This window comes from Calonectris borealis, chromosome 12, assembly GCF_964195595.1.
Source record: "Calonectris borealis chromosome 12, bCalBor7.hap1.2, whole genome shotgun sequence".
Lineage (NCBI taxonomy): Eukaryota > Metazoa > Chordata > Aves > Procellariiformes > Procellariidae > Calonectris > Calonectris borealis.
Genome location: NC_134323.1, coordinates 1,887,746 through 1,905,381, shown reverse-complemented (window position 1 = coordinate 1,905,381; position 17,636 = coordinate 1,887,746). Strand labels below are relative to the sequence as shown.

Sequence of the window (17,636 nt, the reverse complement as noted above, 5' to 3'; positions counted from 1 at the left end):
CCACCCGGCCTTTTTTTAAGGCGCATGACAGGAAAAAGATGACAAGCAGTTGATGCATGGGTCTGCGGGTCGGGAGAAGGAATCACGAGGTTTGTTCAGGCGATGAGCCAATAATCCCCCTCGGGCAGGGACTAACGCTGAGCGGGACCCAGAGAGGGAGGCTCCTGCCTGCTGTCTGCCAGCCTGGCTGAACAGGGAGGACGGCAGCATCTCCGATTCACGCCTCAGTGGTGCGTTGCACACATGAGCAAGCTCCTTTGATGTAACCACACGTGTCAGGGGTGGGAGAGTCCCCTGGCTTTCCTTTAAAACTCTTCATACACGCTTGGTGGATTTTCCTGCATGGCTAAGTCTCTCGCACCAGCGCAGCGGAGCAGATCTCCCAGCAGGAAGGTCTGCAGCAGGTGATGCGGAGACCGCATTAACTGCTTTGCTAACGAGGAGGAGCAGGGGGGCAGGCCCTAAGCAGCGAGCCACTTACCTCCGGGTAGCAGAAAAGGAACTGGGAGGTCTGCGCAAGCAAAAGCCCATCAGCAGGCAGAACAGGAACGGGAACCAAGCCCCCCACCCCGCAGCAGCAGCTCTGCTCCTTGCAGAGCAGCTCTGCTCACTTCTCTTCGCTACTCGCTTAGGCAAGAGAGGAAAAGCCCTTCTGCTGCCTGGGACAGAGCTGCAACCCTATTCGGACTAAAACCTTGCTTCCCCAGACACCCGGCTCCCAAGAGCTGAACACACGTGTGGCACTGCGATAACCTACCAGCGCCTCAACCCAGCTGCCCGAGATCGCCACCAGGCCCTCAGTCCAGGAGGCTACGGTCGGTGAGAGAAAGAAATGTTTTGACAGTAGCCACAGGACTGAGCTGGGATAGTTTTAGCAGCTGCAGCCTCGGGGACCATGTTCCCAGCCAGGACATGCCTGCAGCCTGCACCAAGGATTCTCAGCTGGAGAGGGAAAAATACCTTGAGAAGGCGATCGAGGAGCTCAGAGCCGCTCTTGACGTTCGGGTCAGGGTCAGCAGCCAGCTGTGAACAACAGAAACAAGAGCCACTGCAGCAGCGGGTCCCAGGTCTGTTCCCTGCTCTGCAGCAGAGCTCCCAGCAGGCTGACGGGACGGGTGCTCTCCTTTGGCATTACAGGGATGGACACAGAGAAGTCCCTTTATCTCCAACTCCTCACTAAGCGCCAATGAATTCTCCTGAGAGACTTCCTAAGGGAGGTATCAAGCACCCTCACTTCCCCCAGCTACGCAGGTTCTCATGGGCCAGCAGCCACATTCTCAAGTGGCAGAGAAATCCAAGTTTCCAGTGACAAGCTGCAAAGACAGGCACGCATCGACAGGGTTTTGACCCTACAGACCCCACAAAGCTGCAGAGCCACCTCGCCTGCAGCAGTCCTGTCAGCCTCGTTTCCTAATACCACTCAACAAGGAGCAAGAAAACACATCCTGGAGACGAGGACAGAGAACAAGGTATCTTACAGTGATCTCCAGCATCCACATCAGCGGCCACTGTGCTGCTGCAGAAACTGCTCCTTCGGTCCCTCAGACCTGCCTGGGTCAAAGCAAACCAGTTTACTTGTAAAGATAACCTTGGACAACTTGGTTTGTTAGACCCAGAGCAGACAAGGACTAGAAAACAAGTCTGCCTTCTCCAGCGTGGGAAATAAAAACACATGAGGGTTGAGAGGAAGCTTCTTACCTTGCTGAGGCCATCGAAGAGCACGTTGAAGTGTGGGAGGACGGAGCCCCTGGCCACCTTGACAATGTTATAGAGGGCCTCGCAAGCGTAGTACCGCAGCCGACTATCGGCGTCATTGAAACACGTCAGCACGGGCTCGATCAGCTCCTTCAGGTAGAGCCCAGAGTCCTGGTGGACAGGAGGAGACTGGTTAGTTGAGGACCGTGCCACAGAGAGAGGGAAGAGATAGCGCTGCCCTGGAACATACTGCAAAATTTCAGGCTCATGATGGTTTAGTGCACCTACGCTGGACAGGATTTATTAATGAATTTTGAATTTTATTACTGAAATTATTGAATTTTATTATTCAGGTACAGTGACGGTCACCTGAGCAGGCTGAGAAAGTGTTTCAAGGGAGTCTACACCAGCAACTGAAGCGATTACTGCAGCTGCACTCCTCTGCTTTTGATTCCCAGAGATGTGCAAGACGCTTGGGCAGTTATTCACCACCCGCTCCGAGCGCCTTTCAAAGCACGAGGGGCCGCTCATCTCTGCTGGAGACTGGCCCACAGGGAAATCCGTCCCTGCCTCCCTGCAGGCAGGAGATGAGGCAGTTCCCCAGCGAAGCCAGCGGTCACCAGCCCTCGCAGCAGTCGGCCAGGATTTATCCCACTCCACCAGCTGGTTTCCGCACAAACCCACCGAGGTTTCCAGGACCAGGGAGAACATCCCAGAGAACCACAGGCCGAGCCCACCTGCACCTTCAGTTAAGCAAAGAAGCCCTTGGTCTGTTGGACCACTCTTTGTAACGTCAGGAGCTGGGGACTGCGGAGGAGATGGTGATACAGGCTTCACAAAAAGACAGACATTCAGCAGTCCCCAAAGCACCTTCCTGCCCTGTTGTCTCCAGAAACACCAACTCAACCGTGGTTCCCAACTACCAGAAGAGGAGCAGCTTCAGCCTGTGCAGCTCCTTACGGACGAGGAGCTACCACAGCTGGCGGAGTTAAGCTGGACACATCTGTTAGCTGAAGTGATTGCAGGGCTCTGATTCCCAGGTAAGATTCATTTTACACGCTGAAGTTTGTCCTCCTGCACCATGGAAGAGCCACGCTAGGCTGACCTTGACTCTGCCCACAAGCAAATGTAGTCATTAATGTGGCCGCCCTCCAGCCCAAAAGACTTTTGCTTAAGGATTCACCGGCACAGCAGGAGTTTCAGACAAACCCAGAGGTGGAGGCAGGAGGTTGGTTTGTTTTGAAGTTAAAACCCCCTACTTTGGAGAAACAGGCTGGCATTTCCTGAGCATTTAGCAAAGGAGATGGAAATAAAATCAACAACATGCGAACTAGCAGATTAAAGAGCTGAACTCAGTTTTATCAGTGCTCCTCAAGGCCACCCAAAGCAACTCCTCCATCCCCAGAGCCAGCTGCACCAGCAGCAGTGCCTGTCCCCACGCTGCGCAGGAGGAGAAGGTGGGTTACGTGCCTGGGCCGAGGGCAGAGCAGAGCATTGCTCATCCCAGGGAGGAGGGTTTTGCAAAGAGATTCTGCATTTTAACAAGAGGACGAAGACAGGAACGCTGCTCAGAAGACCCCGGCTACCAGCGTAAAGGCAGTTAATGTAAGAGCCATCAGGCTTCAAAGCGTCCGCTCAGACCGATCATGACTCTCGTTAGAAGGGGAACAAATGAATTAAAATCTACCTCGTAGCTCTTCCAGCAAGCACAGCCTGCTCTTCCTGAGCCCTCTGCTTTGACGTACACCTTACTATGGACCAAAACGACTCCTTCCCTTGCAGGCGCTTTCAAAAACCAGCCGCATGGTTTGACTCGAAAGCCTGATGGAGCCGTGAGCCTGCAGAGTCCATGCTCTCCTCCATGGGGACCTGGATGCTCTGGCATAGCTCTGGAGGCAACTTACTGAGCTTGTTCTTGTTAACGAGAGGAAAATTATAGAGAAAGACCTTAATCGGGACAGAAATCAGCCAAATTCTTATGCAAGGGGCATCAATGTAACAGCTCCAGAGCTGAACTCACTGACTCATACGTTCAGCAAGTAAAACTTCTGCCAAGCCCGAGAGGCAGCTGCTAGCTCAGGCTGACACAGCTCGATGCCTGATGCCGCTTGTTTACTTTGACTACGACTCTGCCACCGTTTGGCCTGTGCCTTAGCCCCGCTTCCCAAAGGCCCTGCCCGCGCTGCCGGAGCCGGTTGAGCTGAGGGTGGGAGGTGGAAGGGTTGCCCCTCTTCTCGGCTCTGTTAACATAAATTAGTACTCGACCTGCTGAGCCTAGTCCAGCTGCTGGAGACAGAGGACGGACAGATGCGCTTAAACCATGCCTAGGGAGCTGCCAAGATGCGACCCAGGCCAGAAAGCGCTCCCGTGCCCAAGAGACGCGGCTGGGTGCGATGGGGAGACTCAAACACAACCCAGTCGTATGCTGCAAGGCAGGGAGGGAGCCGGGGAGCTGCGGGGCCACCAGCCTGAGTCTCCCCATCACGCCGACCCAGGAGGAGCCTCCGTTCTCCCACTGCACAAGCCAAAAAAACCCACCCGCACCTACCTTGCCCAGGGCGATGGAGCAAGCAGCCAGGCCAATGAGTCCCCCTTTGCGGCTGTGGGGGTGCTGGGAGAGCGCGAATTCCTGCGAGAGGATCTGGATCACGTGTTTGATTTGAGATGTGTTGTTCTGAGCCACAAACTCTCGCACCAGCCTGGGGAGAGAAGAGAAAAGCACCCAGGGGGCTTTAGGTTCTGCCCGATACAAACGCTCGGGAGCTCGGCTCCCCCCGGCTGTCAGAAACAGGGATTTTTGGCCACGACAAACGCCAGAGAATGTGGTACCGAAATGGGGAACACTCAAGGAACCCACAAGTGAAACCAGAGCTCTCCCCTCCTCCTCGCCCACATCCAACAGCAGCTCGCTGCCCTCCTGCTGCTCCCAGCCTGCAGCCTCCTACCCCGTTCATGAGCTCCCAGCCCAGGATGGGCTCTCGAGGGTCACCTCACTACGGCTGCGTGCTTGCAGAGAAGTCGTCACCAGGTCTTCAAACACCCTCCCCAACAAGGCAAGTTACAAGGATCATTTACCCCTGAGGCAGCACAAGACGGCAGCAGAGAACCGCTCAGCCCGCGCCAGGAACGCCAACGGCTCAGTAGGGAACTGTTGCCCCCCCAGGCCCACCAGTGCCAAGATTTTGGACCTTTCCAGCCACCCACTTCAGCCGACATTCCATATATCGTAGGTACTCTGATACAGCACAAACCTTAACAAAAAGCAGACAAAGTTTCCGTGTGCAATAGCTGCTCCTCCTCAGAAACTTGCAGCTCGTTAATACCCACAGATATTTAACACATCAGCTGCACTTAAACGAAGAGACCTGTAACCCTGCCCCAGCCCACGCAACCGCCTCAAGGTCCCGGGTTGCCCGACCAGCCCTTCAGCCCTGGCTCTCCCTGCGGCAGAGCCGCTGGCCAGCCGGGGAGGCTCCGGCAGCTGTGCAGGCAGCTGTGCAGGCAGCTGTGCAGGCAGCAGCACACAGCTGGAGCATTGGTGGTTCAGTGGTAGAATTCTCGCCTGCCACGCGGGAGGCCCGGGTTCGATTCCCGGCCAATGCAGCAGCTTTTTTTTCTCTGACTTCTATCCGTAATGCAGACCCACGCGTCTCAAAATCTCAGCCTAAATACGGATCTTTACCTTAATTGTCGACGAAGGCACAAAAGCTTCCACTACCTAACTCCATACAGGTATTTTTTTGGCACTATATTGAATCTCATGCTGCCCTCCCCTAGATGGGTGCTGCCAGTCACCCACTTTATAATCCAGGAAAATCGCTACAGAAGATGTTTATGAACTTTTTCCCCCAAAACAATTAACGCCAGCTCTGTTCTCACCCTGCTCTGAGCAAAGCAGCTGCCCCCCTTCTCCCTAGGGGCATCACGCAGCCCCCCCTCATTCTCCCCACTCGGAGTTCTCCAGCTACAGCCCAACCTACTCTCACAAACTGCTGATTCAGGGCAAACAGCTCCGATCTCCAGTCCCACCCCAGAAGCAAGCTCCAGCAGGAAGAACACACCGAGCTTGAGCAGCACGGACCAACGGGGTCACCCTTTTACTGCCTAGATTTAATGAACGGAGCTTTATTTGAACAGGAATAACTTTACAGACTGCCTTCAAGAGTTTAAAACACTCAAGACTTAACTAACGACGCAAAAGGCACCCAACAGCAACGCGCAGCGTCAGAGAGTCTGCAGGCAGCAGGAGCTGCTCCCACGTCACCAGCCAGAGGACAAGGAGGTACCTGAGCTGAGAGGCAGCGAGTCCCTCCTCGCTCAATGCCGTGGACACGGGAGAGACGGTGCCGGTGCCGTTCTGTGACGGGTTTAAGCTGCTCTAAATCCATGTCTCTGCAGAAAGGGTTGGCCCTTGCCTTTCTCCTCCTTATACCCTTCCCAAACTGGGTTTCCAGCTCGATCAGCTGAACTGGCTGATCCCAAAATCAGACTTTGGTTGGCATAATCCAAGCATAAACCCCTTATCCTGGGGCAGAATAAGTCGCAGCAGAGCTGCGTGGATAAGGAGCATCATCCTGCACAGCAGCGAAGGGGCAGTTACTGAAGCATCCCCGGGGCTAGAGTTGTGAGGACAGCGGCAGCAATCTGCCACAACCCACCCTTAAGAAACTGTTCCCAGGAAGAAGAGAGAAAACAAGCAAAAGATAAACACGTTGAACAGAAGAAGAGGCTGGACACATTGGCTTTGTACCCAAGCAAACACTCACCCCATCCCAAGAACTCTGCTGCCCAGGTATGCCCTCCACGTTTGAGGCACACGGTTCCCACCCCGCATCCCTCCCACATCCCCCGCCGAAGCCTGAGCCGAGCAGCTCCATCCCCACGTCACCGGCTGCCACGAGCAGCTGCCTGCTCCCCTCACAGGCTCCCCACAGCTGCATCTCCCACCCAAAATTCACCCTCTGGCTTGGATCATCGCTCCCAGCCCTGCGCTGGGCTGTCTCCTGAGATGCTTGAGATCTCCTCCATGAGCTGAGCTCTCAGGGAGGACACAGCCCTTCCCAGGCAAAGCCACGGACCAGAGGAGCACAAAGCACCCAAACCAACACAGCCAGAGCGAGAAGACGCGCAGGGAACGTGGACGGGCAACACTAGAGGGGGCACGGCCATGCCGGCAGACGCCTGCAGCCCTTTGCCTGGGGTGCTCCGAAAGGAAGGCCCGAGCTCTGCCGAAACGGCACCGACGCAGGAAGAACTAAAGGCAACACCCAAAGGCCGGGGGCGACAGCAGGCGCTTCCCACCTCTGCAGCAGGGATCGAGCGCGGGAGGAGCTCGGGTGAGGCCTCGGGGGAGAGGCGGGATGGCACCGCGAGGTGAGGAACCCAGGCTGATGCGAGACGGGCCCTGGGCGACGGGCACGGCTGCCCCCGCTGCAGACCCTCGTGTCCCCCAGCCGCGGTCAGGGCCGGGCACAGAGCCGGCCGCTTCTATGAGCGTTGCAGAAGAGCAAGCGCTGTGTTCCTGACGAGTTTTTAAAGTTATGCTACTCACGGGGTTATTTCATGCTGCGTAACGGCGCTGGAGACCCACCGTCAGACCGGGCTTTCTGCGGGGGGCTCGCCGGCACGACCCCCGCTCTGGGACATGCGCCTGAACCGGCGGGTCCCCGCTTGCGCCCAGAAGCTGATGGGCTCGGAGATAAACCCCAGTGACGGGCGGTACCGGGATGGGGGACACGGAGCAGCTCTGGCGGAGGGTCCCTCCTGTCCGGGCACTGCCCAGGGTGCTGTCCCCTGATGGGGTCACCTCCTGGTCACCCCCCCAGGCCGCAGCCCCCTGGTGCCCTGCACCCCCCGGCGTGACCCCTTCCCCCGGACCCTCCACTTCCCCCCAGGGTGATCTCCTCCCCCGGACCCTCGGGGTGCCCCTGGGGGCGACCCCTTCCCCCGAAGCCTCCACTTCCCCCTGAGGTGACCCCCTGCCCCGGACCTTCCGGATCCCCGCGGGGCGACCCCCGAAGCCCCCAGCTCCCACCAGGGAGACACGCCGGTCCCCTCCCGCGGCTGGACCCACGGTGCACGGCGGGACCCCCACCCGCCCCCCAGCATCCCGGCCCGGCAGTGACCCCAGGACCCCTCCCCGTGGCGCCGGGCCGGCCTCCACACCCGCCCCCGCCCCCGGTGCGCTGGGGTAGCCCGGAGCGGCACCGCCCCCGTTCCCCGGCAACCCCCCGCCCCTCCTCGCCGCTCACTTCTCGATCTCGAGGGCCGCCACCTTCCTCTTCTCGTAGAGCTTGTCGTTCAGCGCCCGCACCACGCTGGGCGCCAGCGGCGCCAGGTCCCGCTCCGCGTTCATGGCCCCGGCCGCCCCCCGCCGCCACCGGCGGCCACGTGACCCCGCCCCGCCCACGTGACCCCCCCCCCCCCGCCGCCACGCTCCGCAGCGCCCCCCGGCGGCGCGGAGGCCGCCTGCTGCGCCCCGCCCCGCCGCCAGGGGCGCCCTTCCCCTGCCCTCCCGCCGCCTCAGCACCGGCTCGACCGGACCCGCCGGGTTCCCACCCAAACAGGGGCTCAGACCCCCCACCGCCTTTAATCACCTCGGTTTTAATTACCTTTAAGTACCCCCTCGGTTAATTAACCAGCAGCGCCCGGGGCGGGGGGCACCGGTCACTTGTGAGGGGGGAGACCCCTGAGGTAGTACACCCAGCAGACACCCGCCCCGCCGCCACCGGCAGCCCGGGGGCAGGAGACCACCATCTTGCTGGTGACGGGGGCCGGGCCGCCCTCGAAGGAGACGGTGATGAGGGCGGTCTTCTTGGAGCGCAGGCTCTCGGGGCCCCTGACGGCGAAGGCCGGGTGCTCCACCGCGTACTGGAAGGCGGCGGGCTGCAGGAAGACGTTTTTGAAGGGGATGGAGGTGGTGCCGCCGGCTTTGATGGGGAAGGGGCCCTGGGGCTTGGGCGGGAGGGCGAGGCCGAAGAGGGGGATGCTGTAGGCCCCGCCAAGGGGGGAGGAGAGCTGCAGCGTGGCCCTGGCTTCGCCCAGCTGGCAGGGCTCGTAGGTCACCTCCACGCTCACCTCCGAGCCCCCCGGGCTGGCGGGGGCCACGCTGATGGTTTTCTCCGTCTGGAAGTCGGCGCAGTTGGTCTGCACAGGGGAGAGAAGAGACTATGGTGGGGTCGGGTCACAAAAGCAGAGCCATCACCCTGGCTGGGGTCCCTTCCCCTTGCCTGTCACTGCACCCGTCCCACCCACACCATGGCCCTGGCGAGTGCCCATGACGAATGGCCACAAGGACCGTCCAAACGTGCCGAGCAGGGACAACCCTGCACCCAAACCCCAAGAGACCTTACTGCCAGAGCTGGGGTTTAAGTTAGAAGTCCAGGCAACCTGCAAAAGCAGCTCCGACAAGGGCAGCAGAGCTGGCTGCAAGTGAGGACGGTCCAGCTGGGGACAAGCCCAGCGTTGGTGGGAAGACTCATGGCCACCATGGCTATGCCAGGCCAAGCTAGAGGGGCAGGATCCCTCGACAGAGAGGGCTGATGCTGGCCAGATGAGCTGCTTCCCAGCAAGAGTCCCAGGCAGGCTGGGGTCACCTGGAGGTGGTAGTCTGTCTTCTGCCGGGCGTAATTCATGATTTTGGTGGTGATGGTCTGACTGGAGCCCAGCGTGGTGCAGAAGTAGAGGGGCTTCTCCGGCCTGCTCACGGTGGCTTTCAGGTGCAGGTTGTAATAGAAAGAGCCCAAGTCGCTGCTCTGGAGCACCAGGCGCCCGGTGCTCTCACCCATTTTCAGGGGCTGGTACTCAAAGACAAGATCAGCCTGGGAGGAGCAAAGGGAAAAGCCACTGGGTCAGGCAGAGACAGGGAAGGCAGGGCCCAGGACAGGGGAGATCGGTCCCTGGTGTGCTCACGCAGTGCTGGAAGGCAGCCCAGCACCCTCCCTCACTTCAGCTCCTTCTCCCTGGGTCAGAGCCTGCTGCATGTGGGGGACAGTTCACTTGGGGGACTGTCCCCAAAGCTGAGAGTCCTCCAGCACTCTCTCAGAAGCTTCCCACCCTAAAATGCCCCTAATCTCCCCCAGGCCACACAACACCTCCTATCAAATCCAGGCTGCAAGCACCCTGCCAGTGGGGTGAGGCATGCCCTGTGGCCACTCTAAACTGAAGATACCCACACTAAAGAAGGAGCATGCGGCACAAGGACCTGCCACGTGAGGCCTGATGGGAGCGTATCACAAGGGGTAGCACGGCAGACTCCACCGGCACAGGGCGATTCCCACCAGGGATATCCTCACACACTGCTTACCCTTCAGATTATTAGCAGGTGGGACCTGTCACCCTTGGAAAGCAGCCCCAGATGGTTCATGTAGGGCATCGCTCTCACCTGCTCCCAAAAAGACTGCAGGGAGAGGAGAGCATACTGGATGAGCTTTGCTCCTACCTCCGACTGCGCAGGAACAGTGAAATGTGGGGGAACGCTGACATCGGGCACTTTGCAATCTATGGCAAACGTCACTGGGACAGGCAGAGGGTTGTCCACCTTGACGGTGGAAGACACTCTCTGCCGAACAGCGGTGGTCACTTCAACAGTGCTGATGGGTCCTGAAGCGGTGGCCTTGAAAGTCACCATGTAGAACAAGTACTCCTCAGTCACCTCATTGAGGAAGGTCACCTGCATCAGAGAAAAAGGGAAGCGCTGGTCATTCTGCACGTAAGAACATACCAGCTGGGCTAAGCCAGCCCAAAGAGCCCCCCAAGCTCAGCACCCGACTTCCAAGAACGGTCGAAAGCAGCCACCTAAGAAGACTGCAAGACAGGGGAAAGCATGTGTGGTATTTCCACTTCGTAGTCTCCTGATCGCCCACTGCTTCCAGCTCACCAATGCCCTGACCCACCTGAGCTTAGCAGCCCCCAGTGGGACCCTCACAGAGAGACTGCCACGTGAGTGGGCTGTGCGGAGAGGTGCCTGCTGTTCAGTACCCACCCAGGACACCTACAATCCCACCAGTGGTCACGCAGAGGTATGAAAACAGGCGTGTAGCTTCTCAGTGACAAACAGCTCCTTGAAGGGCCCCTCAGCCTGCTGTCCACACTTACAATTGTGTTAAAGACTCCTTCCTTGTAGGAGAGGAACGTGAGCTTGTAGTCCTTCTTGGCAGAGGCTGGCACATCGATGTATTCCAGCCCCTGCAGCACAGAACTGCTTTCCAGGTTTTCTGGTTTGAGTATGTCCACCACCACGAGGAACCTGTGGGTGAGAAGGATGCAGTCAATGGGAACGACATCCCATCGTGTGGGGGTACAACACAGCCCCTCTCATCCTCAATGCCTCAGGCAGAGGGAGTCAGCTCTCATCCACCTTGGAGGAAAGCCCTCCAGGATGGGTCTGCATAGGCAGAACATGGGTAGCGTGATCCCACACACCTATGGCCAGAAATGGCCAAGGAGAGTGACAAGCTTGCAGGAAGGAGCTTCCAGGCAGTGGAAAGCCCTTCCCTGCACTGCTGCAGGGATTGCTGGTGGGACGAGCCTTCCTGGGCTGGACTCACCTCTGTGGTCTGTTCAGCCAGTTGGAGACAGGGATGAGCTCAGTGTAGGAAGTCCTACACGGTACCTGCCGGAAAATGGTCCCTGAACACTTTGGGGCCTCAGCAGTCCCTTGCAGGAGGTAGTACAAGCCTGTCCCATCCGGCAATGGGAAGAAGATGGAGCCCTAGAAGACAAGTAATAGGATAAGTGAGCTCTCCTGCTCTATCCGGACCAGTTACTGGCTCTCGAGCACGCCTGGACAGTCCCACATCTCAGGCTGTCACTTGAGCAGCTTTGAGCAGCTCCAGCTGGCAGAGCCGTGACCGCAGCCCTGTGTCCTGCGCAGGCGGAGATGGCAACGTCGTACCCGCTCGGGCTGGCACAGCCCCGGGACAAAAAGGCAGCACATCTGGGCAAAGCAGGGAAACACCAGCCCTACAGCAGAGCTGGTCTGACCGTCCTAACACCTCTTCACTTGCCTTACCAACTTGGGCACATCAGCTGTGGTAAAGGGGTGGCAATCCCTGCTAAGCTCGACTGCCCCGGCAGTGCTCCAGCATCATTGCTGTAAGCTAACAGGCAGGGTCCCACCGGCCAGGGTGGGCCATGAAAAGCTCATATCCAGTACTCATTTTGGGTGCCAATGGGTCACAGCCACTTGCCTGTGGCATCTCCTCTGTCTCCAGAGCAGCTGAAAACTGCAGGACTCTTCATGCAAGGCTGTACATTAAGGAGATACTGAGCATATGCAACCCTACAGGGCACAGATCCACTCCGCACCCGGAGATTGAGCCCAGAAGTCTCTGCTCTGGTCTAAATTCTGGCGTGGTGTAAGATCAGCTGGAGGCGGACAAGGTGGGTGTCTGACACCTCCACGCTCCCCATGATTTAAGAGCTTGTCCCTGGTGTGTCTCAGAAATAGGGCCCATGGAAACAGAGGGGCCAGTCACCCCACCTGCCCAGCCCGAGACCTGCAGGAAGGGCTCTTCCCAAAGCTCCTGCATCCCTGAAGGTGATGTCAAGAGAGATCTCTGTGTCGTTTCCCACCTGACTGCTCGTGGGCAGGGGGCCGCTGAGAAATGGCAGGGCAGCTTCGCCGCTCCTGTTCCCTGCACACTGCAAAAGGACCCCAGCAGGGCAGCGCTGGCAGAAGCGGTCGTGCCCAGGGCTTGGGGAGCCGGTGCAGCCCACAGGGCTGAGCACGGGGGACTCTGAGCCCTTCTGGGCTGCACGGGCAGGGACCAGGAGCTGCACAGAACAAATTTCATTTCCTGGACCTTCAGACAACCTGGCTTTTTAGGATAGCTGCTCCGACAGGTTTAGTGGCCAGTCCAGACTTCCCACCTGAACTTTCCTTACACCTGGCCTCTAGCCACCAAGAAATCCAGTTTCCAACATAAGATCACAGGGTAATTTCAGTTCATAGGGGACCTCTGAAGGTCATCTCATCCAGTCTCCTGCCCAAAGCTGGGTGAGCTATGAGGGTCATGCTATGAGGGTCAGGACGCTGGCACAGCTCACGTACCTGATGCTTCTTGTTCTCAGAGCTCATGGTTAGGGGTTTGTAAGTGATCTTGTAGGGCTTGTTTTGTTGATTGGCCTCTAGATGGAAAAATTCAGGCCCCTTCCAGTGCTCCCCGTCAATGACAGGCTGCACGGTCCAGGCCTCATTGCTTGGGTTGGACAGGAGGATGGTCTGGCTGTGCTCCTCACGCACGTCGCATGTGAAAGTCAGTGTCTGCAACAGAGGAGCACAGAGGCTGCTTGGTCATACCGAGGAACCCCTTCAACTCTCACGGACTTGAACTAGCTCTATACCAGGCCCTGGAGCACAGGAAGCAGCTTTTCCTTTTCATATGCAAAATTTCCATTTGAGCCATAGCTTTTGGTGTAAATCAAGTTGTTGGTTCTTAGAGAAGGGAGAGGAATGAGTCTTTTACATGCTGGGTGAAGGGGGCTGCCACGTCCCAAGGAGGGGAGAAAGAAAATGAGGAGTCCTGGAAGGATCTCTCTCCGGTGCAAGGACAAGACCTGCAGCTGCACAGCCCCTTCGTGGGCAGGCTGAAGAGCAGCTCTGGGGTCTCTTTTGGGGGCAAGAGCCAACACCCCCCAGATGCACCCTACTGCAGTGCCCATGAGGGCCAGGAGTCCTCCACACTGCACCCCTGTGCCCCAGGAGCTGGATGCAGATGTCTCGCCTGCTCCTAGTGCTGAATACCCTCCCCTGCCCCGACAGGGAGGAGCAGTGTGGCTGCGGGTGCAATGTTGTGGGTATAGCTGGGTGGGGAGGGTCTCAGAAAAGCCCTGCAGGGTGTCCCCGCTGCAAGGGTGGTGCAATGCCGAGCCAGGACAGCCGAGGTGCTCGCTGGAGGAGCAGCACCTTTAACAGGGGAGGAAGGCAATTACAGGGCTTAGAAATTTTGGGAATCCTGCCCTGCTCAGCTCTCTGGGATACCCAGGCAGGATGATAGGCAGGAGTGAGTCTATGCACGTAAATATCCCCCAGTCCCTGCCCTGGGAGAGATATGGTGCAAACGGTGGGGTGAGGGGGGGGCGACCCATCCTGTCTCTGCTCCGGTTACCTCTTTGGTCACAGGGGTCTCCATGCAGCAGCCTGCCAGCGTAAGCCGGAGCGGCTCACTGCCCTGGATGAAGCACTGCAGGCCCTCGTACTGGATAGCATGGCTCAGCTTAGAGGGGCGGAAGGTCACAACGCAGGGGACATCCATTCCTGGGGAGATGTAACCCTTTGCGGGGCTGATGGAGAAATCTGGCTTGAAGCTCTCGATGTCCCACCTAAACCTTGCCAAGGAAAGCACAGGGACAGAAAGGAAGGATTAGCAACTGGGAGGCTGCAAACGCAGTGTCCTGTTTCTAAGCATCATGTGGGTTTTTCCACCAGATCTCGGGCATGATGCTGAGCCACCTGGCAGTAAGGCTTCAGGTTGGGCAGGACGCAGCTGCACCCATCTGTAAACAAGCTTTTGGTTGTACCCCTTCCTAACTTCAGGGCCTGACTGCACAGCTTTGGCTGCACAACTTTCCACTAGGATGGAAATGCAGAGGGGAACTATCTGGGCAAGCTACAGCTCCATCCAACCCTCACCCAAGTTCTCAGCCCTCAGGGTTTTGCATTACTTGACTCCAATGTCGCCCGTGTTCTGCATCATGATGCGCTGGGATGTGTAGCTCTGCTGCACCACCGCTCCAAAGCTGAGGTGTTCCTGGTCCAAGCTCACACGGATGCCCTGGCAGGAGCCCCGCACCATGAAGAGGGAGCGCACCAGGCCGTTGCACTCCAACATCACTTCTTCGGTGAAAGGCTGGATGCGGCACTTTGGGGAGAAGGTCACCTCTACTTTGCAGGTATCTCCTTTGGGCTTCAGACTTAGTGAGCTGGTAGGGTTCAAGCAAAGAACCTGCCCAAAGAAATGAGTGGAGACTACTTCATCTGGCAACCGAGCTGTGAATCCTCCATTGCTAGAGTCAGAGAAGAGTCTTCCAATTCCTGTTCTGTCCCCACCAACATTTCCCCAATCCCACTCATTCCCTGATACGCATTCCTAGGCACCAAAGGTGTTTTCCTGTGATGTGTCCATCTGGCCATGGTGAGTTGAACTACGTCTTCTGAAGCAATTTCATGTAAGCTCCAAGAAAGCTGCAACTCTTGGTCTTTAAAGATTCCTTTATCTCCCTTACCTTTCCATATCTAAAATACATGGCCACACCCCAACATACCTGTCTGAAACAGGTTAGAGGAACTGTGCCTACTTCTCACTTCTGGCTATTAGGGGAGTCCCGACACCTAGCTCAGACGAGGCGTTCACATTGCAAGTATCTGCTGGTAGAGCAGTCCCAGCAGGGAGGACAGGACAGCATACATACAGCCAAGACAGCACACAATTGTAATTAGCTACTAGCTCCCACCCAGAGCAGCTCATAGCTACCTGCAGGCATCCCCGTAGGCACATCAAAGGAAGGGGCCTTACCCCAGCTTCTTGCAGCTCTGGCGTGGTGGACATGAGACTGAGCTTAAAAGTGAGAGGGGCAGCGCTGTTGTTTGCTATGGTGACGATCTTCTTCACCGTCTGTCCGATGGAGAGGGCTCCCAGCTTCATCACCTTTCCTTGTGGTTCCACAATGTCAACCTGAGGCAGGAGGGATCAATATAAAGCGAAAGGAAAGAAGGAGAAAAGGTTTTTTGCCACCCTCGTAGGCACCATGGCTTTTTTGCCACCTAGGGTAGACTGGGGAAGAGATGAAGAAAATGAGAGCGAAAGCCATGCTGGCTGCCTGCCACCTGGGAGGGTTTTAGGATTTGGATTTCATCTCACCTTCATTTCCGTGCCCTTTCCTTGGACCTCAACAGTCTGCTGGCAAAGACCATTGATTTCAAAAGGGATGAGCTCATGATAAGATGCAGCCTCTCTGGGATAGAAAGTGATGGGCACCTCCACTGTCCCTCCTGGGTGTAGGACGTACCCTGGGAAGTCCACCTCCAGGTGCGCGGTGCTGGTGAACAAGCAGTTCAAGCTGGCAGAAAACAGAGCAAAGAGGAGCCGAGGTGTCACAAGGCTGCGCGTGCTCAGACGACAACATCAGGGCTACTTAGGGCTCTCCTGTCTCCTCTCCTTGCATCCTCAGGATTTCACCCACAGGGGTCATGAGGACACGGAGCAGGCACGTGCTAAGCAAGGGCCGAAGGAGTGTGTGGAGAAGGCCTACCTCACATCCCTGTCTGCCTTGTTCGTGATGACGAGGGTCTGACGGGCAGGTGGCATCCCAGCGTGGTAGATGAAGCAGGCTCCAAAGTTGAGTCTGGTGGCGGAGAAGTGAACAGTGGGCACTACCACGGTGGCAAGAAACACGCAGGTAAACGTGGGACCCTTGCTGATCTGGTGAGGAGAAAGACAGCATGAGCCAGCTGAAGAGATGGGAACTACCACTGCAAACACCAGAGATGGCCGAGGAAGAGGATGGGGGACAGCTGGCTGCAGCGACAATAAGGAAAAGCAGGTGCCAAAGGACCCCAGAACGGAAACAGAAGGTGGAAGGCTTGGGGTGAGAAGGAAAGGGTTTTTGGAGAGTCATGGCCCTGCTTTGTGCAGCCACGTGCCGAGCAGTGTGGCCACATGCTGACAGGACCTTTCTGAGCTGTGGGACCCGACTCAGCAGGGGCCTGGCAAGGAGAAACAGCTCCATCTCCACGCACATCTAGGACCCCCCCCAAAATTAGTGGCAGAAAGGGCCTGGGGGATGTGTCCTGCCACAAAAGCGCTTCCCAAAGTGGTCCCGGATAAGCACTTATTAAATTAGTCCGTTCAGCAGCTGTCACACGCTTTATTTTGGCAGCAGAAGCCTCTTTGCCTCGTTCAGGCTCCTTAGTGATGGAGTTCACCCCTAACTCCGGGCTCCTGCTGCCAAGCTGCTGCGTAGGGAAGGCGAAGGTCCCGTATTAAACACTGGTGCCTCACCTGCAGCGTCAGCTCTACGTCCTTTAAAGAGCACATCTTCTGTGGGTGGAAAGCCAGCTGGGTCTCTGCTTTCCCCTCCGCCTGCACGGCGCCCGTCCGAGGGGTGACGGTAAGGACCTGCTTACGGGCTGCGGGGCCGCTCAGCTCCCACGAGAAGGTGAAGCTGAACTTGCCGTTATTGTGGATGCTGAAGATGCGCTTGATGTTCTCGTTTAGCTGTACCTGTGGGGAGAAGGTGGCGGGGACTAGGGGTTGGAGCACATGGAGTGTCAGCTGGCCCAGCAAGTGCTCCTTCCTAAGGTGCTCCTGCATCTTTCACACTCGGCTAATGACCTGTGTGAAGGATCAATCTCCCTCCCTCTAGAGACCCATAAAGGAAGAAAAACATTCCCTCTTGTTCAAATATATCTGCAAAGCTCCCGGTTAAGGCCCAACCTTGCAGGGCTTCGTGGGGCAAATGGTTCAGGGAACTGCTCACCTCCTTGAAATCAATGACGTTGATCCTCCGTGCGCTGAGCTCAGTGACACGGCCGTCGCTGTCCTCGCACCTGACGGACACGTTCATGCTGTAGCCGGTGGCCTTGATATTCAAGGAGAGGGGCTGGGTCTTCCTCCTGACATCGCACTTGAGGTTGAAGACCGCCTCTCCTTCTAGTGTTGGCGTGAAGACGACTGTAACGGGAAGCCTGGGGAGAGAAGACCCTTTTTGCTCCCTTCACTGTCCCTTAGCTTTCTTGGCCCCACATTGCCTGCTCTACGGGAGAGCGGCTGTGCAATGGCTGTGGTGAGACCCCAGGCCTGGGAGAAACCAGGAGCAGCACTCTGCCCTTCCAGGACCTTCCACTATGGAGCAAGCCCTGGTGAGAACTGTTTAGGGCATGACGATCCCGTGCAATGAAATGGCAGAGGACACAACAACGAGGCAGCAAACCCTGAGCT

General features: G+C 57.4%; 2 protein-coding genes and 1 non-coding gene across 4 annotated transcripts in view; 1 reads left to right on the top strand and 2 right to left on the bottom strand.

Moving 5' to 3' along the window:
- The window catches only part of VAC14 (VAC14 component of PIKFYVE complex), a 65,250-nt gene extending 57,158 nt beyond the window's left edge, over positions 1-8,092 (bottom strand). For both annotated transcript variants that reach the window (XR_012675334.1, XM_075160942.1), the window contains exons 1-4: positions 7,947-8,092; positions 4,244-4,394; positions 1,699-1,866; positions 961-1,023 (exon numbers count right to left, since the gene is read on the bottom strand). Coding sequence is in view for 1 of the 2 variants with exons in the window: in XM_075160942.1 (XP_075017043.1) it covers positions 961-1,023; positions 1,699-1,866; positions 4,244-4,394; positions 7,947-8,050 (486 nt within the window). In the remaining variant the exon portion in view is untranslated. The remainder of the gene's footprint in view (positions 1-960; positions 1,024-1,698; positions 1,867-4,243; positions 4,395-7,946) is intronic.
- On the top strand, positions 5,228-5,298 carry TRNAG-GCC (transfer RNA glycine (anticodon GCC)). The gene has a single exon. It is a non-coding gene; the product is annotated as a tRNA-Gly (tRNA).
- A 196-nt stretch (positions 8,093-8,288) lies between the features above and the next one.
- The window catches only part of HYDIN (HYDIN axonemal central pair apparatus protein), a 160,160-nt gene continuing 150,812 nt past the window's right edge, over positions 8,289-17,636 (bottom strand). The window contains exons 73-85 of the mRNA XM_075160949.1: positions 17,176-17,383; positions 16,698-16,919; positions 15,949-16,118; positions 15,558-15,756; positions 15,213-15,371; positions 14,362-14,642; positions 13,806-14,025; positions 12,749-12,961; positions 11,244-11,407; positions 10,792-10,942; positions 10,136-10,366; positions 9,291-9,515; positions 8,289-8,841 (exon numbers count right to left, since the gene is read on the bottom strand). Coding sequence (XP_075017050.1) covers positions 8,362-8,841; positions 9,291-9,515; positions 10,136-10,366; positions 10,792-10,942; positions 11,244-11,407; positions 12,749-12,961; positions 13,806-14,025; positions 14,362-14,642; positions 15,213-15,371; positions 15,558-15,756; positions 15,949-16,118; positions 16,698-16,919; positions 17,176-17,383 — 2,923 coding nt within the window. The 3' untranslated portion in view covers positions 8,289-8,361. The remainder of the gene's footprint in view (positions 8,842-9,290; positions 9,516-10,135; positions 10,367-10,791; positions 10,943-11,243; positions 11,408-12,748; positions 12,962-13,805; positions 14,026-14,361; positions 14,643-15,212; positions 15,372-15,557; positions 15,757-15,948; positions 16,119-16,697; positions 16,920-17,175; positions 17,384-17,636) is intronic.